The sequence below is a fragment of the Mobula birostris genome, chromosome 21 (genome assembly GCF_030028105.1).
Source record: "Mobula birostris isolate sMobBir1 chromosome 21, sMobBir1.hap1, whole genome shotgun sequence".
Taxonomy (NCBI): domain Eukaryota; kingdom Metazoa; phylum Chordata; class Chondrichthyes; order Myliobatiformes; family Myliobatidae; genus Mobula; species Mobula birostris.
The window spans coordinates 19,657,510-19,685,467 of NC_092390.1; the positions used below are offsets into that span (position 1 = coordinate 19,657,510).

The following is a 27,958-nucleotide window of genomic DNA, read 5'->3' on the forward strand; positions in this document are numbered from 1 at the left end:
GCGCTTTAGAATTCGCCTACGATGATCCAACGATCAAATGCGCAGGCGTAGTGGGCGCTGACTAGACCCGAAAATCGAGCATGCGCCTAGCGGACAAAAGGCTCTCGTCTGGATGATCGGCAGCAGGTAAGACGGGGGTTCGGGGTTGGAGTCTCGTCAATTCTGTCGGCCACACCGCGATTGGGGGATAATTGTTCTGATCTCCGATCATACCGTGGGACCGCAAGCTCAGGCCAGCCCCGGTCCTTTCCCTCTCTGTCAGCCCCACGATACGCACCCGGGCCTCGGGGACTGGCGCCATTTTGGGGCGCATGCGCATCGCCGGGACCGTGACGGTAGACGATGTTGTGTTCCTTATACGTACCGTGGGTTACTCACAAACAAACATATTCTGGAAAAATATAATTAGAACTTTAACAGCAAACAGCAACCACGTTTAAACTGCCACGCTTCTCGATCATGCTGTCATTCCTGCACATGCTCAGTCTTACACGTGACACGATATCGCCGCAGACGGGTCCCTCGATCGTGCCTTTTCTGGGTATGGAGGCAACCGTGGATGGTTTTCCCACCGGTCCGTGAAGCGAGTTTGGAAGCGCAGGCAGAGGAAGTGGGATCTGATGGATATCCCAAACACTGCCGAGCTCCAACTATCCAAATCCAAGGATTACGAAACTCGAAACGGAACAAAATATTGTTCCGAATTCATCTCGGGTGAAAAGCCTATCTTCCAATCAATAAAAATATGAATTAGTGCTGTATGAAAAGAAACAAAATCCTTCCATCAGGTTTAGTTCTTAAGAAAATTATCTAGTCTGAAATGCCGTCCTTCACCTATTGATGTCTTTTGTAAATCTTCTTACAGGTTACCCTCTGGAAATAACAACTCAGTGTTGCGTTCTCTGTCCAGATATTTAAGGAGCGACCAGATCTGTTCTTTGTAAAACCAATTTATCTGTTGTTGATCCTTGGAGAAGAAGTATCTTATCCCAGCTGAAAATATGCTTTCTATCTGAAATGTTGTAACTCAGTGAAATCCACCAGAACTGGGGTGCTGAGAACACAACAGCATTTGTTCACCAGAGATCATTTCTTCACATGCATTGATTGTGCAAGGGATTTGCTACATCTGACTCAATGAATCACCAGAGAACTGGTGGCAGATTGATATCACTTCACCTTCAGTGTGGGAAGGGATTCACTCACTTAGCCCACCTGCAGACAAACCAGTAAGTTCTCAGTGGGGAGTGGCCATTTACCTGCTCTTTTTGTGAGAGGGTTCTACTCAGCCATCCAGCCTGAAGATACATCAGCAAGTTCACACCATAGGGAGATGATTCAGCAATTCTGAATGTGGAAAGCAATTCATTCTGTCATCCAAGCTAAAGGTACATCAGAAAATTCAAACCAGTAGGAAGCCATTCACCTGCTCCAGGTGAGGAAAAGATTCACTCAGTCATCCCACCTGCAGACAGACCAGTGAGTTCACAGTGGAGAGAGACTGTTCAACTGTATGTGGGAAGAGATTGACACACGAGTGAGTTGGGAGAGGCCATGCCTGTCGGTCATATCAACTGAAGGTACATAAGCGAGTTCACACTGGGGAGAGGCCATTCACCTGTTGAGACTGTGGTAAGGAACTCACTCATTCATCCAACCTACTGAGGCATCATCGAGTTCGCATGGGAGAGAGGCCATTCACCTGTTCCGTGTGTGATTCTGTCGGCCATCCCAGCTACAGACACACCAGTTGGTTCACACTGGGGAGAGGCCGTTCATCTGCTCAGACTGTGGGAAGGGATTCACTCAGTCATCTTGCCTACCGGCAGACCGGTCAGTTCACACTGGAGAGATGCCATTCACCTGCTCAGATTGTGGGAAGGGATTCACTCAGTCATCCAACCTACAGAGACACCAGTCAGCTCACAATGGGGAGAAACCATTCATCTGCTCGTTCTGTGCGAAGGGATTCACTCGGTCATCCAATCTACTGAGGCATCATCGAGTTCACACGGGAGAGAGGCCGTTCACCTGTTCCGTGTGTGGAAGAGGATTCACTCGGCCGTCCCATCTACAGACACATCAGTTGGTTCACACTGGGGAGAGGCCGTTCACTTGCTCAGACTGTGGAAGGGGATTCGCTCAGTCATCTCAACTGAAGGTACATCAGAGGATTCACACTGGGGAGAGGCCTTTCATCTGCTCATACTGTGGGAAAGGATTCACTCGGTCATCTGACCTACTGGCACACCAGCGAGTTCACACTGGAGAGAGGCCATTCACCTGCTCAGATTGTGGGAAGGGATTCACTCATTCATCCCATCTACAGAAACACCAGCGAGTTCACACTGGAGAGAGGCCATTCACCTGCTCAGACTGTGGGAAGGCATTCACTTGGTCATCTCAACTAAAGGAACATCAGCGAGTTCACACTGGACAGAAGCCATTCACCTGCTCTGACTGTGGGAAGGGATTCACTCGGTCATCTCAATTGAAGCTACATCAGCAAATTCACACTGGGGAGAGGCCATACACCTGCCCAGATTGTGGGAAGGGATTCACTCATTCATCCCATCTACGGAGACACCAGCGAATTCACACTGGGGAGAGGCCATTCACCTGCTCAGACTGTGGGAAGGCATTCACTTGGTCATCTCAATTGAAGCTACATCAGCAAGTTCACACTGGGGAGAGGCCATTCAGCTGCTCAGACTGTGGGAAGGGTTTCACTCGGTCGTCCCTCCTACAGACACACCAGCGAGTTCACACTGGGGAGAAGCCGTTCACCTGCTCGGAATGTGGAAAGGGATTCACTTGGTCATCCCACCTATTGGCACACTACCGAGTTCACACAGGCGAAAAAGTTTAAGTTAGCTGCATGCTGGATATTTAACCACTCCAGAACCAAGTTCAAAAATTACTGTTGCTGTCGAACTCGGCAATGGTTGTTGCTGCTTATCACACCCACTTCTACACCCTTGTCACTGGGAATGGAAGGAGTTTCTTCTGCTGATGTTCATCTTTAATGGGACTGGAATTTAATATTCTGGGTTTGTGATTAATAAATCAATTCTGTTTTAAACTCTATCTCGGGTACCTAGTGAGTCTACAACACATCCAGTGTAGGGTAGGAAGTTAACTTAGCCCAGCTGGCCCCTGCCAGTATTTCTGTTCCATGGCAATCCTTTTAAATCCATCCCTGCTGTTCACCTCTTGTTCTCTCTGTAGTGATGGGTTGCAAACAGTCACCACTCTGTGGCTGAAGAGGTTTCCCTTGAAATTCCTGCATGACTTTCTGTAAACTGAAGATGATGATGAGCTGGACTGAGGAAGAACAATGTAGGTTGCTAACCTCCATCTTCTCTGTTCATTTCAATGTTATGGGTCATTTTCACTGTTTATAAAGAGTTGTGTCTCGCACAGTTTATATGTATTTCAGATTACCTTTGAACGCCGTCTGGTTCTGGATCATTCTGTGAAGTGAGACCATTGTTTCTTCTATTCTGTCTGGGTGGATAATGAAAACGGACACCTCTGTTTTGGGCAACAATTGACCCGTTGCATCTGCACCACAGAAGTTCCACACATTAACAATTTCCAACGAGAAAGTCTAATAATGTATTATCGACATTGCCATTACTGAATTCACCACCATCAACCTCCTTAGGGTCACTTATCTGAACGCCTCCAGGAGCAGCTGTGTAAGTACTGTGTGCTCCTACTCGGGCATTCGGACATGCCATAGCAATGGACAGAGACACACTGAACCAAATCACAGGTTGGTAATTGGCAGAATTGTTCCATTACATTTCAGACAGGGAGACAACTCAGGGAATTTGAAACTGAGCCCAGATGCCTGAACTGTGAACTGGTAGATTTGTTCTCCTAACTTGCATGGAGTCTCAATATGACAGTATGATGTCAGAGATTGCTTTGGAGACTAATATTATATCGGAGCCTGGTCAGACCACACTTGGAGTATTGTGTTCATTTCTGGTCACCTCACTACAGGAAGGACGTGGAAACCATAGAACGGGTGCAGAGGAGATTTACAGGGTTGTTGCCTGGATTGGGGTCATGCCTTGTGAGAATAGGTTGAGCAAACTTGGCCTTTTCTCCTTGGAGCAACAGAGAATGAGAGGTGACCTGATAGAGGTGTACAGGAGGATGAGAGGCTTCTTCCCAGGGCTGAAATAGCTAGCACGAGAGGGCATAGTTTTAAGGTGCTTGGAAGTGAGTACAGAGGAGGTGTCAGGGGTAAGTTTTTTACACAGTGTGTGGAATAGGCTGCCGGCAGCTGTGGTGGAGGCAGAAACGACAGGGTCTTCTAAGAGACTCCTTGATCGGTACATGGAGCTTAGAAAAATAGAAGGCTATGCGTAAGCCTAGGTAGTTCTAAGGTAAGGACATGTTCGGCACGGCTTTGTGGGCCGAAGGACCTGTATTCTGCTGTAGGTTTTCTATGTAACTATCTCATTTGAAATGTGGTTATTCACCCTTTTATAAACTTTTTACTGGGTAAAAAAGGCAAAAGATTGTTGTGTATGGAAATCTCAAACACAACAACTGATCAGTGAATGCCATTTTACCAGCATTTGAATACCATTGTTCTTTGATTGTAGCATTGGAGATGCTAAGTAGCATGTAGGATGGGTATTACACCAGTTGTAGCAAAGAGAACCCAGACAAATGTCAATGTAGGGATGAGATTTGGATGAAGCACCCTGAAGGTAAACCTTGTAGATTGTCGTCCAGTTATTGAAGAAGTGAAAAAGTATTTCCTTTGTAACACCAGTATATCAGAGATGTCCTTCTTCAAAGAATGGGGTTTCCCTTCCTCCAATATTGATGCTGCCCTCACCTGCATCTCTTTCTCACACGTCTGCACTCACCCCATCTCTCCACTGCCTTAATACTTACTCGGTGATCTTGTTCTTCTCATTACCTACCACCCTATCAGCCTCCGCATCCAACACATCATCCTTCACAACTTCCACCATCTCCAAAGAGGTTCTACCACTAAACATATGTTTACCTACCCCCACCCCCACCCCCATTCCCCCTTGGCTTTTTGCAGGGATCGTTCCCTCCGCAATTCCTTTGTCCATCCTTGTCACTCCCGGCACTTATCCCTGCAAGCAGCCTAAGTGCTACACCTGCCCATTCACCTCCATTCAGGTCCCCAAACAGTCCTTCCAGGTGAGACAACACTTCACCTGCAAATCTGCTGGGATCCTGTGCTCCCAACGCAGCCTCCTTTACATTGGTGAGACCCATTGTAAACTGGGGAACCACTTTGTCAAGCAACTTTGCTCCATCCGCCAAAAGCGGAACTTCCCAGTGGCTAAACATTGTCATTCCCATTGCCATTCTGACATGTCAGAACATGACCTCCTCTTGTGCCAAGTTGAGGTGACGCCCAAGGTAGAGGAACAACACCTTGTATTCCATCTGGATAGCCTGCAATCTGATGGCATGAATATTGATTTCTGTCTCTGGTTTTAAAAGAAAATTCTCTACCCCTCCCATTTTCTATTCCCCTCTCTGACCTCTTACCTCTTACCCGCCTATAACCTTCTCCTGGCTCCCCTCCTTTCTCTTATGGTCCATTCTCCTATCCTGTTAGTTTCCTTCTCCAGCCTTTATCTTTCCAACCCATCTGGTTTCACTTATCAGCTTCCAGCTATCCTTCCTCACCACCCGCCCCCACCTTTTTTTCTGGCGTCTTCTTGGTGACGGGTCTCGGCGTGAAATATCATTTTCGTAGATACTGCCCAATCTGCTGAGTTCCTCTGGGGGTTTCTGTAATTCATCCAGTCTGCAGACACACCAGCGAGTTCGCAGTGTACCTGAAGGTTGTTACAAGCCTGTGGTTGTACTGTGAGTGTTACTTTATGAGTGCCTGAGGGGCGGAACTATGACATCAGTCACAGTCTGACAGCTGCTGTGAACTTAAACCACAGACACACAGAAAGAGAGAGAGAGAGTGGACAAGCTTTTGGAACTTCAGCTTGTCACTGCTATGGTTTGGAACTCTCCTATGCCCAAAAGGTTGGGTTGATTATCGACGATACTGGGTACAACGAATGTGTGACTGTCACTTTGGATAATCCATAGGAGTGGATTTTGGGGATATCCTGGGGGACCACTTGTGTTAACCCTTGCCTGGGTATGTTGTGTGATAACCACTCGAAGACGATATTCCTGTGACAGGTCACTTTTGGTGATAATTTACATGTGGGTGGATTCAACGGTCAAGATCTTCGGCGACTATTACTCAGTTTACCTAACGTGGAACCTGCGGAACACTTCGCACTTACCTTTTCTCTACATTACAGCGTGGATTACAAAAACATCTCTCTCCATCATTTATTCCATGGATAACTGAATCTTTCTATTTTACCATCTTAAGACTTTAAGAACTATTCCTAAACTTGACTGTTTGGGACACACACATATATACACATAACACTGTTAACTTCTTTTCCAACTTTTTTTTATTAATTTTCCACATAAAAGAATACAGTTCAAGAAAAAAAAATATCAAATACGTTATACTGAATCGTACATACAAACTCCTTACCCTATATTCATACAGATTAGTTACTCACAATATTGAAATATAGTAATTACTATTGAAAAAAAAATCTAACCCACTACCAAAACTGATTAGTGAAGAACAAGAAGAAAGAAAAGAAGTATATTATTAGCCATCATCTGTGCTTTAACGGCAAGTCAAAGGTTTTGAAAATAATTGAAAAAAGGTACCCACATTGTTGGAAAGGCTTGTTTAGATTCAGAAATTGAACACTGAATCTTCTCTAAATTTAAACATGACATCATATCACGTAGCCATTGAGCATAAGTAGGCGGGACTGCTTCTTTCCATTTAAGCAAAAGCGCTCTCCTAGCCATAAGAGAGATAAAAGCTAAAACGTGCAAATCAACTGACTCCAAAATAATATCCTTCCCTTCAACAATACCAAATAGAGCACTCAAAGGATTAGGCTTAAAGTTTACTTTGAAAAGTACCAAGAAGGTTTGAAATACTTTCTTCCAATATCTTTCAAGACTAGGGCATGTCCAAAACATATGAATGAGCAAAACTTCTCCATTGTTACATTTATCACAATAAGGAGATATATCCAAATAAAAACGAGACAACTTATCTTTGGTCATATGGGCCCTATGGACAGCTTTAAATTGTAGAAGAGAGTGGTGGGCACATAACGATGAAGTGTTAACCAATTTGAAAATTTCCTTCCAAGTTTCCTCCGAAATTGAAGTCTGTAAGTCTTGTTCCCAAAGACTTTTAATTTTATCTGAAGGGACACTTCTCATTCCCAGCAACATATAGATATTAGATGTAGATCCATTATAAAAGGTTTCAAATTAAAAATTACATCTAATAGGTTCTTATCAGGACTTTTAGGAAATGTACAAATTTGAGACTGTAAAAAATCTCTTATTTGTAGGTATCGAAAAAAGTGAGTTTTAGGTAAGCTATACTTAGTTGACAATTGCTCAAATGAAAAAAAGACTTCCTCCCACAAATAGGTCCTGGAAATATTTAATACCCAATCTATCCCATTCTTTAAAGGCCACATCAATCATGGAAGGTTTAAAAAAATAACTAGAAAAAATGGGACTTGAAAGAGAAAATCTCAATAAACCAAAGTATTTCTGGAATTGTACCCAAATCCTCAAAATATGTTTAACTACCAAATTGTTAATTAACTTACTCAAAGACAAAGGAAGTGAGGATCCAAGAATAGAAATAATCGAAAATTTATTAACAGAGTTCGCTTCTAAAGAAACCCACATCGGACAATCCTCACGATTAATGTAATATAACCAAAATGTAATAATACGTATATTAACTGCCCAATAATAAAACCTAAAATTCAGTAAAGCTAGCCTGAAGATGAATCTTGTTTAGTCTAGAACACTTATTTTTCCATATATAAGAAGATAAAATAGAATCCAGAGAATCTAAAAAGGATTTAGGGATAAAAACAGGTAATGCCTGAAAAAGATATATAAATTTAGGTAAAATATTCATTTTAATAGAATTAATTCAACCAATCAACGATAAAGAAAGAGACGACCAGTTTGCTAATGTCCTTTTTACATAATTCAATAAAGTAAAAAAATTATCTTTAAATACATGTTTATAATTTTTACAAATCGTGACCCCTAAGTAGGTAAATTGATTTCTTGCAATTTTAAAAGGAAGCTTAGAGTTAGTTGATACCAAATTATTCAAAGGAAAAAGTTCACTCTTATGCAAGTTCAATTTATAACTTGAGAAAAAGCTAAAACAGGAGAGTAAAGAAAGTGCATAAGGTAACGAGGTCTCTCAACATTTGAAATAAAAAGCAATAAATCTCTAGCATAGAGTGAAACTTTGTGGGAAGTGCCTCCCCTTAAAATACCAGCGATATCATTAGCTCCTCAAAAGACAATGGCTGAAGGTTCTAAGGCCAAATCATAAAACAAAGGGCTCAATGGACAACCTTGTCTAGTGCCGCGTTGAAATTTAAATAGTTTGGAATTGTGAAAGTTAGTAATAACCCTAGTGGAGGGAGCTAAATGATGTAATTTAATCCATTGAATTAAATCAGGTCCAAAATTAAATTTTTCTAAAGTTTTAAATAAATAATTCCATTCAACCCTGTCAAAAGCCTTCTCAGCGTCTAAGGATACCACACATTCTGATATCTCCTTAGAAGGAGAATAAATAACATTTAATAAAAGATGCATATTAAAATGAGAGCATCGGTATTTGATAAATCCAGTCTGATTATCAGAAATGACAGATGGTAAGATATTTTCAATCCTATGGGCCAAATCTTTAGATAGGATCTTAGTATCGACATCAAATAAAGAAATTGGTCTATAGGAAGAGCATTCAATGGGATCCTTATTCTTTTTGAGGATAAGCAAAATGGAAGCTTCATAAAAAGGTTGAGGGAGCCTGCCCAGCTTGAATGAATCCAAAAGAACTGAACATAATTGAGGTATAAGCAATGAAGAAAAAGTCTTATAAAACGCTCCAGAAAATCCATCTGGACCTGGGGCCTTCCTCGAGTGTAATGAGTACACAGCCTTTGTAATTTCCTCACAAGAGATAGGTTGATCCAACTGCTTTCTGTTGTCAACCGAAATTTTAGGAATGTTTAGTTGATCTAAAAAATTAATCATTACAGTATTATCCTTAGGAGAGTCAGAACTATAGAGTCCAGAATAAAATTCTCTAAAAGTATCATTTATTTCTGAATGATTAATTGTCCTATCACCATTAGTTTTACATATTTCTCTAATTTGCTGTGTAGCTATAAAGGTTTTAATTTGATTTGCCAATAATTTACCTGTTTTGTCTCCATGAATATAAAATTGACTTTTGTCTTTAAGGAGTTGAGTTTCAATTGGATATGTTAAAAGGAGGTCATATTTAGTTTGAATTTCAACACGTCTTTTATTTAAAACAGGATCTAGAACCAAGGCACGTTTTTGGTCTAGTTGTTTCAACTGATTAGCTAAATCATTTCTCTCTTTATTAGATTTTTTCTTAATACTTGCAGTATAAGAAATGATTTGTCCTCTAATATATTCCTTGAAAGCATCCCATCTGATAAGACTAGAAGCCTCCTACTTTTTTTGTAATTTATTTTTTATTGAATTTCATCATCAAACAAAACTTTCCATAAGATGTATTTCAGATACTGTACATATATATCCTATAGTCATATTTGTCACAAATCTCCACATAATATTTATCTGGAGTATACACATATAGAAAGGAGAGGAAAGAAAGAACAATCAAAAGAAGAAAACTATACAAAGTAGGAGTGATCTTTTTTTAATACAACATATTCATTGACTTGTGAGAATAAATTCAGGCCTATGAGGTGTTGTGTAGTTAAACCATTTTTCCCAGTATGAATCAAATTGTTCCAACTTATGATTAACAGATGCTGTTATCTCCTCCATTTTGTAAATGTCCATTGTAATTTCCATCCATATATTTAAAGTTGGGCTCTCCTGTGATAACCATTTCCTGGTAAGGGTCTTTTTACCAGCCACCAGCAGTATATTTATTAAATATTTATCTCTTTTACACCATTCTTGAGATATATACCCAAAATATATGGTCTTACTTTCTAAGGGTATTTCACATTTAAAGATGTCTTGTAGGGCATTGTGTATCCCACTCCAATAGTCTTTGATAACGGGGCATTCCCAGAAAATATGATAATGGTTTGCATTTTGATTTCCACAATTTCTCCAGCAAACAGGGAGGTTACTATCATAATGGAGTTTCTGAGAGGATGTAATAAAATATCTTATCAAGTTTTTCCACCCGAATTCCCTCCATTTCTGTGAACTGGTACACTTCCATTGATACCTCCATATTATTGTCCATTCTTCCTCAGATATTATTATCCCTCCTTCCTTCTCCCATTTTGTTTTAATGTATGAAGTCGAATGTGTTTTAAGATTTGACAAACCCTTATTCTACTACTGTTGTCTGAATTATATGCTTTTCTAAATAGCTCTATTAAACATGTACTTGCCTTGGTTACATTTTTAACCATCCTATTAACATACTGTCGCATCTGTATATATTGATAAAAGTCTTGTTTTTCTAATAAGTGTTTCTCTTTGAGCATTTCAAAACTGAGCAGTGTTCCTTCTTTCATTATATTGCAAATAGCTGTTATTCCTTTAGCTGTCCAGTCCTTAAATCTAGCATCCAGTTTGTTTGGTGTAAAATCCGAGTCATATGCACACCATTTAAGAATTGCAGTATCTCTCTCTAGTTTATATTCTTTTATAATAGTTTTCCATATTTTAAGAGTCCATTTCACCCATGGGTTATCAATAGTATTTATGTAACTTTGTAGGTTGTTATCAGCCAAAATTGCCTGTATGGGGATGGAAAGTATCCTCTCCTCAATGTTTTTTCATTGAGCGTCATATGATGGATTGCATCAGCACATCACAGCTCTCAACTGTGCTGCAAAATAGTATTCTCGAAGAGAAAGTAGGCCCCATCCTCCCTTTTCCTTGGCTAATTGCAAAGTTTTGAGATGAATTCTAGGCCTTTTACCTTGCCTTATATATCTTGATAGTATCTTGTTCCATTCATTGAATTGATTTTGGTTAATCTCTATTGGTAGGGTCTGAAAGAGATATAGTAGTCTGGGCAGTATATTCATTTTAATAGATTCAATCCTTGAACTGAGACCAAGAAAAGGAATTAGGTTCCATCTTGTTATATCTTCCTTAATTCTTTTTATATATTGGCAGATAATTGCATTCTGATAATTTTGCCAAATCTTTTGGCATATTGATGCCCAAATATTTGACAGACTCTGTTTGCCATGCCCAAGGATATCTACTTTCGATTTCTCTTGGTGGGCTATAGTTATATGAAAGTAGTTGGGTTTTATCTATGTTGATCTTGTATCCTGATAATTGGCCATATTGTTCAAAGGATTGCATCAATTTAGGTTAAGAGTATGTTGGTTGCCCTAGATAGATCAAAATGTCATCCGCATAACAGGCCAATTTATGTTCTGTCCATTTAATAGTAATTCCCCTGATATCTTCATTTTGTCTAATGTGTTGAGCTAATGGTTCCAGATATAATGCGAAGAGTAGCGGTGACCATGCACAACCCTGTCTTGTGCCTCTTTCTAGGGTAAATCTATTAGATAAATAGCCATTGATTTTAATCCTAGCAGTAGGATTGTCATATAGTGCCTGTATAGTTTTAATAATTGTGTCATGTAGACCAAATCTATGTAAAACTCTGTAAAGGAAATTCCAATTAACTGAATCAAATGCCTTTTCAGCGTCCATGCTTATCACTATTGCTTCAATTTCATTTTTCTTTATATGATCCGTAATGTGAAGTGTCCTTCGTATATTGTCTTGTGTTTGGTGTTGTTGTATAAAACCTTTCTGATCATTATGTATCAGTGTGGGTAGAAACTCTTCTAATCGTTTGGCCGTGATGGAGGTAAATAATCTATAATCCACATTAAGAACAGATGTTGGTCTAAATGACCCACATTCCATTTTATCCTTGCCTTCTTTCGGTATAGCTGAGATTATTGCCTCCTTCCAGCTGGGTGGCATTTGTGCCTTTCCTAGAGCCCAGTTCAGTGTTGACAGTTAAACAGGAATTAACTCATTTCTAAATTCTTTATACCACTCTGCCGTATATCCATCTGATCCTGGTGACTTGCTTAATTTAAGCCTACTAAATGCAGTTTTTATGTCAGCAGTCATTGTTCTAGTTTGTTCTTTGCTTAAAGTGGGTAACTCTAAAGAATTCAGGAAGGTGTCAATCTGGGCTATGCTTCCCCCTGGAGCTTAAGCTTCTTGAATTTCACTTAGCTTATTTTTTATCACTTTTGTTCTTGGATCCCTTATTCTATGAATTGTATTTTCTGCTATCTTTTTTTCCATTTCCTCGCCAGTATTTTCATAGATTTAGATCCACTTTCATAGTGTCTTTATTTCAGAAACATTAAATTTTTTCTAATTTCTTGTGTAGCCAAACTATTAATTTCATTTCTAATTTTTAAAATTTCCTCTAGTGTATCCTGTGCCAAACTCATTTTGTGTTTTTTTTCTAGTTCCTTCAGCTTATTTTGTAATTCCTCTAATGTTTTATTCCTTATTTTTTTTTCTTAAATGAAGATATTGCTATAATTTTCCCTCAAGATAGCCTTCATAGTATCCCATAGAATGGGAGGTGAAACCTCTCCATTATCATTGAATTCTAAGTAAAGACCAATTTCTTCTTTAATTTGTTCCTTAAAATAAGAATAATTGAGTAGACTTGAATTTAGGTTCCAAATAGTATTCTTTGGTTGTAGGTCAAAATCAACAGATAAATATATAGGTGCATGGTCACTTACATCTATTGTCCCAATTCCATAGGTGTTTAATTTGTCTTTATCTTTTCCAAATTTTATGAAATAGTCTATTCTTGTATATACGGAATGGGGGGGGGGCAGAATATTGAGTGTAATCCCTTCTATCGGGGAAAAGATCCCTCCGTATATCAATTAGACCAACATCCTCAAAAAGAGTGTTAACTTTCTTATGCAAGGACTTTGTTTCATAAGTTTTTCTATTGGAAGAGTCTAACTTTGGTTGTAATTGTAAATTTAAGTCTCCCCCACATATCAAGAGACCTTCTGTTTCCGTTACCATAATATTAGTAATTTTCTGGAAGAAATTAATATCACTTCCTGGGGGTGCATATATATTCAATGAAGTAACTGGTTTTCTGTCTATATTTTCCCTTACCAGAATATATCTGCCCTCCTTATCTCCCATTTTGAACACTTTTTCAAAATTTAGCTTGCTTGAGATGAGAATAGCAACTCCTCTTCTATGTCCTGATTTATATGAGGAGAAAAACAAATTAGTGAAGCCCATTCTCTTTAATTTTCCATACTCATTATCACTTAAGTGAGTTTCCTGTAAATATACTACATGGGTTTATTCTTTTTTCATTTTTGATAGAATTTTACTTCATTTGATTGGATTTAACAGCCCATTGACATTAAAAGAAATGAATTTTACTTTGTCCTTAGCCATGTGTATTTATCTGTTAGTATATCATTGAAATTTGCAGAACTTAATCGATCTACTGCCTGAGCAAATAAGAACCAAGAAACACGAATAATAAAAAAAAAAGGTAACGAAGGTGTGATTCCAAGGCCGGGGTCTCTAGATGACCCCGGGTTGAGCTGGAGGAAACGTCTAGCCGGGGGGGTAGCCCCTCTTACCTGTGAGTTGAGGGCCCCCTGCTGCAGTACCTATAAAAGTAATTTTAAAAATCTATGTCCGTTACACAGAAATGATTTCCCTGTGTATTCCGCCCATATATATATTCTCATTTAGGTGGAGAAAAAGGAGTGAATGAATGAATTTTAAAAATTGAGTAATATAAAATCCACATTATAATACGTATTTTTTGAGATAGGTATATCACCGTCTATTTTGCTTCCGTTTAGTTTATCAGCACTTCTTAAGTTAGCCAAACCTTATGGCTCTTCTGGAGGAAGTGAGGGCTGTCTTCAGAGAACTCACAGTCTCTTTCTAATATCCTTCTCTCGTCCTCCTCCCGTCCCCTGCTTTCTCGGTTCTCTTACTATTTCCCAAGCAGATCAGGATAACTGCTCAGCCAGGCTTTCCCTTGGTTTGACCACGCTAATGGGCAGTCCTCTGGTGTTCATGTCTGTAGTCGCCTCTTCCGCTGTCTGATATAGCTGTATCTCTCCTTCGTAAAATACTCTGTTTAGCAGGGTATGGGGTTTGGAATTTAATCTTTTCTTGCTTTAATATTCGTTTCGCTTCAGAATATTCCTTCCGTTTCTGTAGGTAATCATGATCGAAGTATATTAACTTCCCGTTCCAAAACACCCTCTTCTTACCCCAGGCCCTTGGTAGAATCTCCGCCTTGCTCTTGAATCGAAGGAATCTAAGTACTATTGAGCGCAGCTTACTTTCTCTGTCTCTGGGAGGCTTCGGGACCAGCGCACGATGCGCCCTCTCAATTTCAATCTCCATAGTCGGGGGAATCTCCAGCGCTTCCCGCAGCAACTTTTCTACGAACTCCGTCATCGACAATCCCTCTGCTCCTTCAGGAACATTATAAATCCTGATATTTTTCCATCGTGATCTTCCCTCCTGGTCAAGCAATTTACTTTTCTGTTGATTTAATATTTTTATTGTCTTACTTAGTATCCGTTCCACTTTTTGCACGCGATCTTCCACCTTCTCAATTCGAGTCTCTGCCACCGCTATTTTCTGATTGACGTTGGCGAGCTCTGACTTTATATCATTGAGTTGCTGTTTTATATCTTTTTGGACTTCCCTTATCTCTTCCAAAATCTTTATCATATTTGCCGCTTCGCCTGCGCGACACCCAGCGTTAGCTTCGCTGCCACGCGTACGTGTAGGAGAGCCGCTCGTTGTACCCCTCTCTTCCATAGGCTCCGCAGTGATGCTTTTTTTTTAATCTCTATTCTTTTTCCCCATTCTTGCCCCCCTTATCAATTCAGATATTTTCGGGAGATCTTATACGTGATGGATTAATGGGGCAAAATATGCGTTTTTCTGGAGGAGCTGTTGATTTAAGCTGCCATTCTGGACAATGCCGTCACCAGAACCACTAGAAGTCTCCTCTAACGTATTTTCTTCAAAAAAAAGAATAATTTGTCTCCCCATTAACTTTAAAAAATCTTTATCAGATAATAAAGTTAGATTAAAACGCCAACACCTGTTTGTTTGAGGAAGACCAGGGAGATTTAAAGATAAAAGCACGGGAGCATGATCTGAGATAGCAATCTCTTTATATTCACAGGATCGAACTAATGGAATCATTTGGCTATCAATAAAAAAAATCAAACCTGGAATATGTATGATGGACATGAGAGAAAAACTAATATTCCCTGTCTACTGGATGGAAAAAAACACCAAACGTCAAGAATATCACATTTCATTAAAAAAGATTTAATAAACACAGCTGATTTGTTTGGTATCGCTAGTTTAGGAGATGAATGATCTAGAGCTGGATCTAAACAGCAATTAAAATCTCCTCCCATCACCAGTGAATACTGCCTCAGATCTGGCAAAAATCGGGCATGACTGCGCAAGCGCATGTAAACCGGACCATGAGGCAGTGGGAGTGTTTAAAAGTGAGAAGGTTGTGATGGTCGGTGATTTCTTCGGCAGTTGAACGGGGCACGACTTCGCAAGCGCGTGTAAGTTGGACCGTGAGGCAGCGCGAGTGTTTAAAAGCGAGAGGATTAACGGAGCGGGCAACAGAGTAGGAAAGCTTTGGCGAACAGAGGCTGAGGACCAGCTTCACTCCAGGTGAGGTAAGGCCGGGTAAGTTCCTCAAATTAATTTAATTACCTTAGAAGTAGGTAATGGAGGCAGCAGTTAGGGCAGTGGAGTGCTCCGTTTGCAGTACGTGGGAGGTCAGGGTGAGCACAATTGTCCCTGATGACTACACCTGTAAAAGGTGCATCCAGCTGCAGCTCCTGACAAACCGAGTTAGGGAGCTGGAGATGGATGAACTCCGGATCATTCGTGAGGCAGAGGCAGAAATATACAGGAGTTACAGGGAGATAGTCACCCCTAAGAGTCAGGAGACAGGTAGCTGGGTGACTGTCAGGAGAGGGAAAGGGAATAAACAGAATGAGCAGAGCATCCCTGTGGCTGTTCCCACCAATAATAAGTATATCATTTTGGATACTGTTGATGGGGTCGACCTACCAGGGACAAGTTGCAGTGGTTGCGTCTCTGGCACTGAGACGGGACCCTCAGCTCAGAAGGGAAGGATGGAACAGAGGAGAGCAGTAGTGATAGGGGATTTGATAGTTAGGGGGACAGATAAGAGGTTCTGTGGAAGAGATCGAGAATCCCAGATGTTCTGTGGCCTCCCTGGTGCCAAGGTCCGCGATATCTCGGATCAAGTTCTCAGTATTCTCAAGAGGGAGGATGAGAAGCCAGATGTTGTGGTCCATGTAGGGACCAATGACGTGGGTAGGAAGAGTGAGGAGGTCCTGAAAGGTGAGTTTAGGGAGTTAGGCACCAAGTTAAAGGACAGGACCTCCAGGATAGCAATCTCAGGATTGCTACTAGTGCCACATGCAGGCGGGTTTAGAAATAGTAAGATAGCGCAGATTAACACATGGCTGAAGACATGGTGCAGGAGGGAGGGCTTCAGATTTATAGATAATTGGGCAGTTGTCCAAGGAAGATGGGACCTGTTCCGGTGGGACAGTTTACATCTGAACTGGAGGGGGACAAATATTCTTGCTGGTAGGGTTGCTAGAGAGGCTGCAGTGGATTTAAACTAGATACAAGGGGGGAGGGAAACCAGAGTGTAGGAACAGATGTAGGGGAGAAGTTAAAAAAGGAGATAGTAAAGTTGTTTGCACCGTTAGTGATAAACAGAGAGTAAGAGGTGAAAATTTTCTTAAATGCATTTATTTTAATGCTAGGAGCATTGTAAGAAAGGTGGATGAGTTTAGAGCATGGACTGATACCTGGAAGTATGATGTTGTAGGAGGAGTGTGATTGGCAACTAAATATTCCTGGATTTTGTTGCTTCAGGTGTGATAGAATCAGAGGGACAAGAGGGGGAGGTGTTGCATTGCTTGTCAGAGAAAGTATTACAGTGATGCTCTGACAGATGAGAGGGCTCGTCTAGCGAGGCTATTTGGGTGGAATTGAGGAATGGGAAAGGTGTAGTAACACTTACAGGGGTGTATTATAGACCACCAAATGGAGAGCAAGAATTGGAGGAGCAAATTTGTAAGGAGATAGCAGATATTTGGAGTAAGCACAAGGTTGTGATTGTGGGAGATTTTAATTTTCCACAATTGACCAGCTTCAGTGTCTCTCACTCTGCACTTGGGCCAATTCCAAACCGTGGTGACACAGTCTGCGCTTCAGGCCAATACCCTTCATCAGGACTGGAAAAAATATGGGAAATCAGAGTAAGAAGGTAGGGGGAGAGGAGGAAGAAGTACAAGATAGTAGATGATAGGTGAAACTGGGAGAGGTGGAGGGGTGAAGGGCTGTGAAGTCAACCGGTGAAACAGATAAAAGGGGAATCTGTTAGGAGAGGAAAGAAGGCCATGGAAATAAAGGGAAGAATCAGAATTAGGTTTAATATCACTGGCATAGTGTGCAATATGTTAACTTAGTGGCAGCAGTACAATGCAATGCATGGTATTATAGGGAAAAATCAATTACATTAAGTATATATATGTATATTATATAGTCAAATTAAAAATAGAGCAAAAACAGAAATAATATTAAAAAGCGTTCACAGATTCAATGTCCATTTAGGGATCAGATGGCAGAGGGGAAGAAGCTGTTCCTGACTATGTGCCTTCAGGCTTCTACACCTCCATCATGACAGTAACAATGAAAAGAAAGCATATCCTGGGTGATGGGGATCTTTAATAATGGATGCCACCTTTCTGAGGGATTGCTTCTTGAAGTGTCTTGGATACTATGGAGGCTGGTCCCCAAGATGAAGCTGACTAATTTCTGTAGCTTCTTTCGATCCTGTGCAGTAGCACCGTCCCTACCCCCCATACCAGACAGTGATGCAGCCTCTCAGAATGCTCACCACAGTACATACATAGAAGTTTTTGAGGTTTTTTTAGGTGACGAACCAAACCTCAATCTCCTAATGAAATATCGCTGCTGTCTTGCCTTCTTTATAGCTTCATTGATACGTTGGGACCAGGTTAGATCCTCAGATCTTGACGTCCAGGATCTTGAAATTACTCACTCTCTCCACTTCTGATCATTCTTTGAGGAATGGTTTGTGTTCCCTTGTCTTTCCCTTCCTGAAGTCCACTATCAGCTCTTTGGTCTTACTGACATTGAGTGCAAGATTGTTGCTGTGACACCACTCAACCAGCTGGAATATCTTGCTCCTGTACAGCCTCTTGTCTCCATCTGAGATTCTGCCAACAATGGTTGTATGATCAGCAAATTTATAGATGGCATTCGAACTATACCTAGCCACACAGTCACAGGTATAGAGGGAGTAGAGTAGTGGGCTAAGCACATACCCCTGAGGTGCGCCAACAAGGAAGAGATATTATTACCAATCCGCACAGATTCTGATCTTACAGTTAGGGGGAGGAGCAGCTGAGATAGGTGATGGGCAGGTAAGGAGATGAGGTGAGAGAGGGAAATGAGAATGGTGAAGGAGGGGGGGAAGGGCATTACCGGAAGTTCGAGAAACTGACGTTCATGCCACCAGGTTGGAGGCAGCACAGACAGAATATAAGGTGTTACTAATCCAACTTGAGTGTGGCCTCATCACGGCAGTAGAGGAGGCCATAGACTGACATGTCAAATTGAAAGGATGGCCACTGGCTGCTTGATGAAGTGGTCTCCCAATCTACGTCAGGTCTCACCAACATACAGGAGGCCACACTCGGAGCACCGGATGTGGTAGATGACACCAACAGACTCACAAGTGAATTGTCACCTCACCTGGGAGGACTGTTCAGGGCCCTGAATGGTAGTGAGGGAGAAGTATAGAGGCTGGTGTGGCACTTGTTCCGCTTGCAAGGAAAAGTTGTCTGTTTATTCCACTGCATGGATGCTGCCTGATATGCTGAGGTCTTCCAGCATCTTTTTTTGTGATAGTTTGCTAACCGTGTTGCGATGAAGAGTGAATTCAGAAATTTATACTGCTATTAAATGGAAATCCAGTGAATTGTGATTAAATGGTTATTCAGAGTATTATGTTGGTACTAAGTGGGAATTTGGTGAGGTGTATTGATAGTGAATGAGGAGTTGAGGAATTGTGTTGGAATTGCATGGGGTTTTAGGAAATGGAAATACAGCTAATGCAATTAGGATTCATTGGGAGAATTAAGTAGGGATATGGGGAAGAGTATTCTAATTAAATTGGGGTTTGGGGATATGTATTGGAATTAAATGAGGATTTGGGGAATTGCATTGGATTAAATGGGATTCAGGTGCTACCATTAGATTATATAATTTGGATTGTGTGCGAATTACACAGGAGAACATTTTTTCTTCTGGAAGTGCTGGACCACTTGGAGCTGAACACAAATATAATTTCAGACTACTTGTATCATGTAGGAACTTGGAAAACCAAGAAAATAACTTTTATTGAATATAATGTGTTTAATTGCATAATGTTGCTGACACTTCATAATAGTTTAATTAAGCTAAAATGTTTTGTTGATGGTTTTCATTTGTACTCTGTGTCCAACAATAATCAGCCAGCATTGATGGATTCCAGTTGCCTTGATACCATTTCTCCATGACAGCAATGTCCTGGTGAAACCTTTCACCGTGCTCATCACTGACAGCGGCATAACTTGCAGGCAAGAAGTCTAAATGGGAATGCGGAAAATAAATCTTTAGTGACGTGTTCCATTTCATGGTCTTGTATGCTTGAACAACCAGCTGCATGTAGTTTGGTGCTCTGTGGTTGCCAAGAAAAATTTCGTCAACATCCTTGAATGCCTTCCATGTAATTTTCTCTGGTCCTACTGGAAGTTCTTTGAATTGCTTGTCATTGATAACCTGTTTCATTTGTGGATTGTTATTGTGGATTTGTGCCAAATAAATTAGTTCTCTTTAGAATCCTGGTTTCAGATGTTTACAGTCTCTGCCACATGCCCAATGTAAAGTAGAGAAGCCACTCAGTCCAATTGGTCATTGCCCATGTTTCCGTACAACATATGCACTTTTAAATTAATCCCTTCTGTTCACCTCTCACTCTCCATAGGATGACATATTCCAACTGGTCACCACTCTGAGGGTGAAGAGGTTTACCTTGTATCTCCTCTATGACTTTCTACATACTGCAGAAGAAGGTAAGTTCACTAGGATTTTGCCCCAAATATTCAGCATTCCTCGGGGCTTTGGACCAAGGAAGAATGGGTGGTTAAATATCTTCTAACATGCTCTTTTCAAAATTGTGGGCCTTATTCACTGATTTCAAATGGCTGTGGCTCACACATCTGGAGTGTTGCAATAAACCACCCTCCTCTATACTATGATAGCAGAATAGTGGATAAATGTTCGATGAAGTAGGATCAGAAGCCAAAGAGGAGCCAGCCCAAATCGGGGGTTTGGAGGTCCAGAAAGTAGTGGGGCTACGGTTTACATGGAGGAAAGGAGGGAATCAGACTAGGAGGAAGTGCCTTCAGATGAAAGATCAGCAATGTTTGAAAACCGATTGATTGAATTTCGAGTCGAGTCCCTTCACTCTGTCTGCAGCACTTTGTGTGATGTTCTATAATTCCAACTTTTGCAAAATCTCTTCTGTTTTTGCTGAATTGCATTTGTAAGTGGCTTGGACTTTGACTTTTGACATATAGAATACCTGTTGATATTGAGTACATTGTTTGTGGAAACCTGTTGCTTCGAAGTAGATGCTGAGCTTTCTACCTAAAACCCTTGACTATATTTGAAACGTGGTGTGGAACAGGAGCTTGCAGTCACTTTCAATGGCAACATGATTACCCATAGCCCTTCGCGCTGTAGAATTCGCCTACGGTGATCCAACAATCAAATGCGCAGGCGTAGTGGGAGCTGACAGGACCCGAAAATCGAGCATGCGCCTAGTGGACAAAAGGCTCTCGTCTGGATGATCGGCAGCAGGTAAGACCGGGGCTCGGGGTTGGAGTCTCGTCAATTCTGTCGGCCACACCGCGATTGGGGGATAATTGTTCTGATCTCCGATCACACCGTGGTACCGCAAGCTGAGGCCAGACCCGGTCCTTTCCCTCTCTGTCAGCCCCACGATACGCACCCGGGCCTCGGGGACGTTTTTGCTGATGAGCGAATGTGCTGGCGCCATTGTTGGGGCGCATGCGCATCGCTGGGGCCGTGACGGACGGACAGACGGTGTTGTGTTCTTTAGACGTACCGTGGGTTACTCACAAACAAACATATTCTGCAAGAATGTAATTAGGATAGACGTGTCTCTCGATCGTGGGTTTTAGTTTTCCCACCGGTCAGTAAAGCGAGTTTGGAAGCGCCAGGCGGAGGAAGTGGGAGTTGATGGATCTCCAAACGGCCGAGCTCCAGCTGTCCAAATCCAAGGATTATGAAACTCGGAACAAAATATTGTTCCGAATTCATCTCGGGTGAAAAGTCTATCTTCCAATCAATAAAAATATGAATTAGTGCTGCATGAAAAAAGAACAAAATCCTTCCATCAGGTTTAGTTCTTAAGAAAATTATCTCGTCTGAAATGCCATTCTTCACATATTGATATCTTTTGTAAATCTTTTTACAGGTTAGAAACGGCAAAGGATTTGTCTCTGGGAATCTCAAGTGCAATAACAAGTCAGTGTTGCTTTCTCTGTCCAGATATTTAAGGAGTGACCAGATCTTTTCTTTGTGAAACCAATTTATCTGTTGTTGATCCTTGGAGAAGAAGTATCTCATCTCAGCTGAAAATATGCTTTGTATCTGAAATGAAGTTATCTGTTGTAACTCAGTGAAATCCACCAGAACCGGGGTGCTGAGAACACACCAGCATTTGTTCACTAGAGATCATTTCTTCACATGCATTGATTGTGCAAGGGATTTGCTACATCTGACTCAATGAATCACCAGAGAACTGGTGGCAGGTTGATATCACTTCACCTTCAGTGTGGGAAGGGATTCACTCACTTAGCCCACCTGCAGACAAACCAGTGAGTTCTCAGTGGGGAGTGGCCATTCTCTTGTTGTGAGAGGGTTCTACTCAGCCATCCAGCCTGAAGATACATCAGCAATTTCACACTGTATGGAGATGGTTCAGCAATTCTGAATGTGGAAAGCAATTCATTCTGTCATCCAAGCTAAAGGTACATCAGAAAATTCAAGCCAGTAAGAGGCCATTCACCTGCTCCAGGTGTGGAAGAAAATCACTCAGTCAACCCACCTGCAGACACACCAGTGAGTTGACAATGGAGAGAGACTGTTCACTGTATGTGGGAAGAGATTCACTCTTTCATCTAATCTGTTGACTCATGAGTGAGTTGGGAGAGGCCATGCCTCTGCTCTCCTTGTAGGAAAGGATTTACTTGGTCATCTGACCTATTGGCACACCAGTCAGTTTACACTAGTGAGATGCCGTTCACCTGCTCAGATTGTGGGAAGGGATTTTCTCAGTCATATCAACTGAAGGTACATCAGCGAGTTCACACTGGGGAGAGGCCATTCACCTGCTCAGACTGTGGTAAGGAATTCACTCATTCGTCCAACCTACTGAGGCATCATCGAGTTCACACGGGAGAGAGGCCATTTACCTGTTCCGTGTGTGGAAAAGGATTCTCTCGGCCATCCCACCTACAGACACACCAGTCGGTTCACACTGGGGAGAGGCCGTTCATCTGCTCAGACTGTGGGAAGGGATTCACTCAGTCATCTTACCTACTGGCACACCGGTCAGTTCACACTGGGGAGATGCCATTCACCTGCTCAGACTGTGGGAAGGGATTCACTCAGTCATCCAACCTACAGAGACACCAGTCAGCTCACACTGGGGAGAAACCGTTCATCTGCTCGTTCTGTGGGAAGGGATTCACACGGTCATCGGGCCTACTGACACACCAGTCAGTTCACACTGGGGAGAGGCCATTCACCTGCTCAGACTGTGGGAAGGGATTCACTCAGTCATCTCAACTGAAGGTACATCAGAGAATTCACACTGGAGAGAGGCCATTCATCTGCTCATACTGTGGGAAAGGATTCACTCGGTCATCTGACCTACTGGCACACCAGCGAGTTCACACTGGGGAGAGGCCATTCACCTGCTCAGATTGTGGGAAGGGATTTACTCAGTCATCTCAACTGAAGGTACATCAACGAGTTCACACTGGGGAGAGGCCATTCACCTGCTCAGACTGTGGGAAGGCATTCACTTGGTCATCTCAACTGAAGGAACATCAGCGAGTTCACACTGGAGAGAGGCCTTTCACCTGCTCATACTGTGGGAAGGGTTTCACTCGATCATCCCTCCTACAGACACACCAGCGAGTTCACACTGGAGAGAGGCCATTCACCTGTTCCTTATGTGGGAAGGGATTCACTCATTCATCCCACCTACGGACACACCAGTCAGTTCACACTGGGGAGATGCCATTCACCTGCTCAGACTGTGGGAAGGGATTTCCTTGGTCATTTCAACTGAGCCTACACCAGCGAGTTCACACTGGAGAGAGGCCGTTCACCTGCTCAGAATGTGGAAAGGGATTCACTCAGTCATCCCACCTAGTGGCACACTACCGAGTTCACACTGGGGAAAAAGTTTAAATAAGCTGCATGCTGGATATTTAACCACTCCAGAATCAAGTTCAAAAATTACTGTTGCTGTCGAACTCGGCAATGATTGCTGCTGCTTATCACACCCACTTCTACACCCCTGTTACTGGGCACGGAAGGAGTTTCTTCTGCTGATGTTCACCTTCAATGGGACTAGAATTTAATATTCGGAATCTGTGATTAATAAAGCAATTCTGTTTTAAGCTCTATCTCGGGTACCTAGTGAGTCTACAACACATCCAGTGTTAAGTAGGAAGTCAATTCAGCCCAGCTGGTCCCTGCCAGTATTTTAGTGATGGGTTGCAAACGGTCACCACTCTGTGGCTGAAGAGGTTTCCCTTGAAATTCCTGCATGACTTTCTGCAAACTGAAAATGATGATGAGCTGGACCGAGGAACAACAATGTAGGTTGTTAACCTCCATCTTCCCTGTTCAATTCAGTATTATGGGTCATTTTCACTGTTTATAAAGAGTTGTGTCTCTCACAGTTGGGTTGTTAAAATACACCACTTTCCACTAAAGTCTGAAAGTAGTACGGAGAGTTCAGTGGAGCAGGGTCAGAAAGCAGAGGTGGGTCAAGCAGGGACTCTGGGCATGGTAGGCATAAGAGTATATGATGATGTGGGGTGGAGGCAGCAGAGTGGGGCATGGCAATGACTGGTGAACATTTGGAAGCTGATTGACAGAGAGAAAGTTATGTTGACTTTGATAATGTACCCACACAATGCCTGTTGACATTGAGTATATTGCTTGTGGGAGCTTGCTCTGTTAAATTAGCAACTGAGTTCTCATAAAAAATATTGATTGGTCTGGTGCCATTTGGCAGAGGGAAGACAATATTCATAAGTGTTTTCAATGGCATTGTTCTTACCCAGGAATCTCTGAGACTCGGGGGGTGTAGGATCACTGTGAATCGAGCGCATAGGTGTTGAGAGTCTAAAGATAAGCTCCATGCATCACTTTTAGCTCTTTTAACAGATTACCTTTGAATGCCACCTGGTTCTGGATCTTTCTGTCAAGTGAGACCATTGTTTCTTCTATTCTGTCTGGGTGGATAATGAAAACGGGCACCTCTGTTTTGGGCAACAAGTGACCCGTTACATTTGCACCACAGAAGTTCCACACATTAACAATTTCCAGCGAGAAAGTCTAATAATGTATTATCGACATTGCCATTACTGAATTCACCACCATCAACCTCCTTAGGGTCACTTATCTGAACGCCTCCAGGAGCAGCTGTGTAAGTACTGTGTGCTCCTACTCGGGCATTCGGACATGCCATGGCAATGGACAGAGACACACTGAACCAAATCACAGATTGGTAATTGACAGGATTGTTCCATTACATTTCAGACAGGGAGACAACTCAGGGAATTTGAAACTGAGCCCAGATGCCTGAACTGTGAATTGGTAGATTTGTTCTCCTAACTTGCATGGAGTCTCATTATGACAGTATGATGTTAGAGATTGTGTTGGAGACTAAAACTATATAGGACCCTGGTTACATCCCGCTTGGAGTACTGTGCTCAATTCTGGTAGCCTCACTACAGGGAGGATGTGGAAACCATAGTAAGGGTGCAGAGGAGATTTACAAGTTGCCTGGATTGGGGAGCATGCCTTATGTGTATAGGTTGAGTGAACTCGGCCTTTTCTCCTTGGAGCAACGGAGTATGAAAAGTGATCTGATACAGGTGTACGAGATAATGAGACGCATTGATGATGTGGATCGTCAGCGGCTTCTTCCCAGTGCTGAAATGTCTAGCATGAGAGGGCATAGTTTTAAGGTGCTTGGAAGTAAGTACGGAGGAGATGTCAGGGGTAAGTTTTTTCACACAGAGAGTGGTGAGTGCGTGGAATGGGCTGCCGGCAGCGGTGGTGGAGGTGGAAACGATAGGGTCTTTTACGAGGCTCCTGGATGGCTACATGGAGCTTAGAAAAATAGAGGGCTATGGGTAAGCCTAGGTAGTTCTAGGGAAAGGACATGTTCAGCACAGCTTTGTGGGCCAAAGAGCCTGTATTGTGCTGTTGGTTTTCTATGTAACTACCTCATCTGAAATGCTGTCATTCACCCATTGGTGTTTTTTTTTTATAAACTTTTTACTGGGTAGAAAAGGGTAGATTGTTATGTATGGAAATCTCAAACACAACAACTGATCAGTGAATGCCATTTTACCAGCATTTGAATACCATTGTTCTTTGATTGTAGCATTGGAGATGCTAAGTAGCATGTAGGTTGGGTATTACACCAGTCGTAGCAAAGAGAACCCAGACAAATGTCAATGTAGGGATGAGATTTGGATGAAGCACCCTGAAGGTAAACCTTGCAGATTGTTGTCGAGTTATTGAAGGAGTGAAAAGTATTTCCTTTGTAACACCAGTATATCAGAGATGTCCTCCTTCTTCAAAGAATGGGGTTTCCCTTCCTCCAATATTGATGCTGCCCTCACCTGCATCTCTTTCTCACACGTCTGCACTCACCCCATCTCTCCGCTGCCTTAATACTTACTCAGTGATCTTGTTCTTCTCATTACCTACCACCCTATCAGCCTCCGCATCCAACACATCATCCTTCACAATTTCCGCCATCTCCAAAGGGGTCCTACCACTAATCGTATGTTTACCTACCCCCATCCCCATTCCCCCTTGGCTTTTTGCAGGGATCGTTCCCTCCACGATTCCTTTGTCCATCCTTGTCACTCCCGGCACTTATCCTTGCAAGCAGCCTAAGTGCTACAACTGCCCATTCACCTCCATTCAGGTCCCCAAACAGTCCTTCCAGGTGAGACAACACTTCACCTGCAAATCTGCTGGGATCTGTTTTGTGTCCAGTGCTCCCAATGCGGCCTCCTCTACATTGGTGAGACCTGTTGTAAATTGGGGAACCACTTCATCAAGCAATTTTGCTCCATCTGCCAAAAGTAGAACTTCCCAGTGGCTAAACATTGTCATTCCCATTTCCATTCTGACATGTCAGAACATGACCTCCTCTTGTGCCAAGTTGAGGTGACGCCCAAGGTAGAGGAACAACACCTTGTATTCCATCTGGATAGCCTGCAATCTGATGGCATGAATATTGATTTCTGTCTCTGGTTTTAAAAGAAAATTCTCTCCCCCTCCCATTTTCTATTCCCCTCTCTGACCTCTTACCTCTTACCTGCCTATCACCTTCTCCTGGCTCCCCTCCTTTCTCTTATGGTCCATTCTCCTCTCCTGTTAGTTTCCTTCTCCAGCCTTTATCTTTCCAACCCATCTGGTTTCACCTATCACCTTTCAGCTATCCTTCCTCACCAACCGCCCCCACCTTTTTATTCTGGAGTCTTCCTGGTGACAGGTCTTGGTATGAAATATCATTTTCATAGATACTGCCTGACCTGCTGAGTTCCTCCAGGGGTTTCAGTGATTCAGCCAGTCTGCAGGCACACCAGCGAGATCACAGTGTACCTGAAGGTACATCAGGGAGTTCACACCACACAGAGACAGTACCCCTGTTCTGATTACGTGTGGGGATTCATTCAGTTGTCCAGCCTGAAGCCACTTCAGAAAACTCACTGGAGATCAGATGCTCAACAGGGAGAGACCTTTCACCTGCTCCATCTATGGGATGGGATTCATTTTGTTACTGACACAGAAAGTTCACACTGGGGAGAGGCCACTTGTCTGTGTGTGAAGGTAATTTCTTCGTCATCCCACCTGCAGACACATCTGCAAGTTGACATGAGGGAGAGACCATTCATTTGCTCCATATGTGGGAAAGGGTTCACTCAGTTATCCCACCATGTGAGGCAATAGCAAGTTCACACTGAGAGGCTGCACAGCCATTCTGTGTGAGCAAAGAGGTTTACTCGGTCATCCCACCTGCTCAAACACCAGCAAGTTCACACAGGGGAGGCAGTTTAAATTATTCCATGTTGAGTTTTTAAACCATCATATTTAGTGAATCCAGTTTCAAATTCCAGAGTGAGTGCATTACCACATTCTGCAGTTATTGCTGCTATTTATCGCACCTGGAACTGAACTCTGGTCGCCGATTACAGGAGTGGTTTGTTCTGATGACATTAGCCTTTAACTGATTGGAGTTAAGTATTGTGGA

At 42.2% G+C, this 27,958-nt stretch overlaps 1 protein-coding gene across 2 annotated transcripts; it reads left to right on the forward strand.

Annotated features, from left to right (window-relative positions):
• The first annotated feature begins 72 nt into the window (after positions 1 to 72).
• Positions 73 to 27,958, forward strand: LOC140185652 (uncharacterized). Of its 2 annotated transcripts, XM_072239110.1 has the most exons (3): positions 73 to 126; positions 866 to 2,863; positions 22,675 to 27,958. In XM_072239110.1, the coding sequence occupies exons 2-3, from the start codon at positions 1,853 to 1,855 to the stop codon at positions 23,857 to 23,859; spliced, it is 2,196 nt and encodes a 731-aa protein (XP_072095211.1). In that variant the 5' UTR covers positions 73 to 126; positions 866 to 1,852; the 3' UTR covers positions 23,860 to 27,958. The 2 variants fall into 2 exon arrangements, with proteins under 2 accessions (XP_072095211.1, XP_072095210.1); XM_072239109.1 differs by lacking the exons at positions 73 to 126; positions 866 to 2,863 and adding an exon at positions 21,174 to 21,213 and having other exon boundaries at positions 21,854 to 27,958.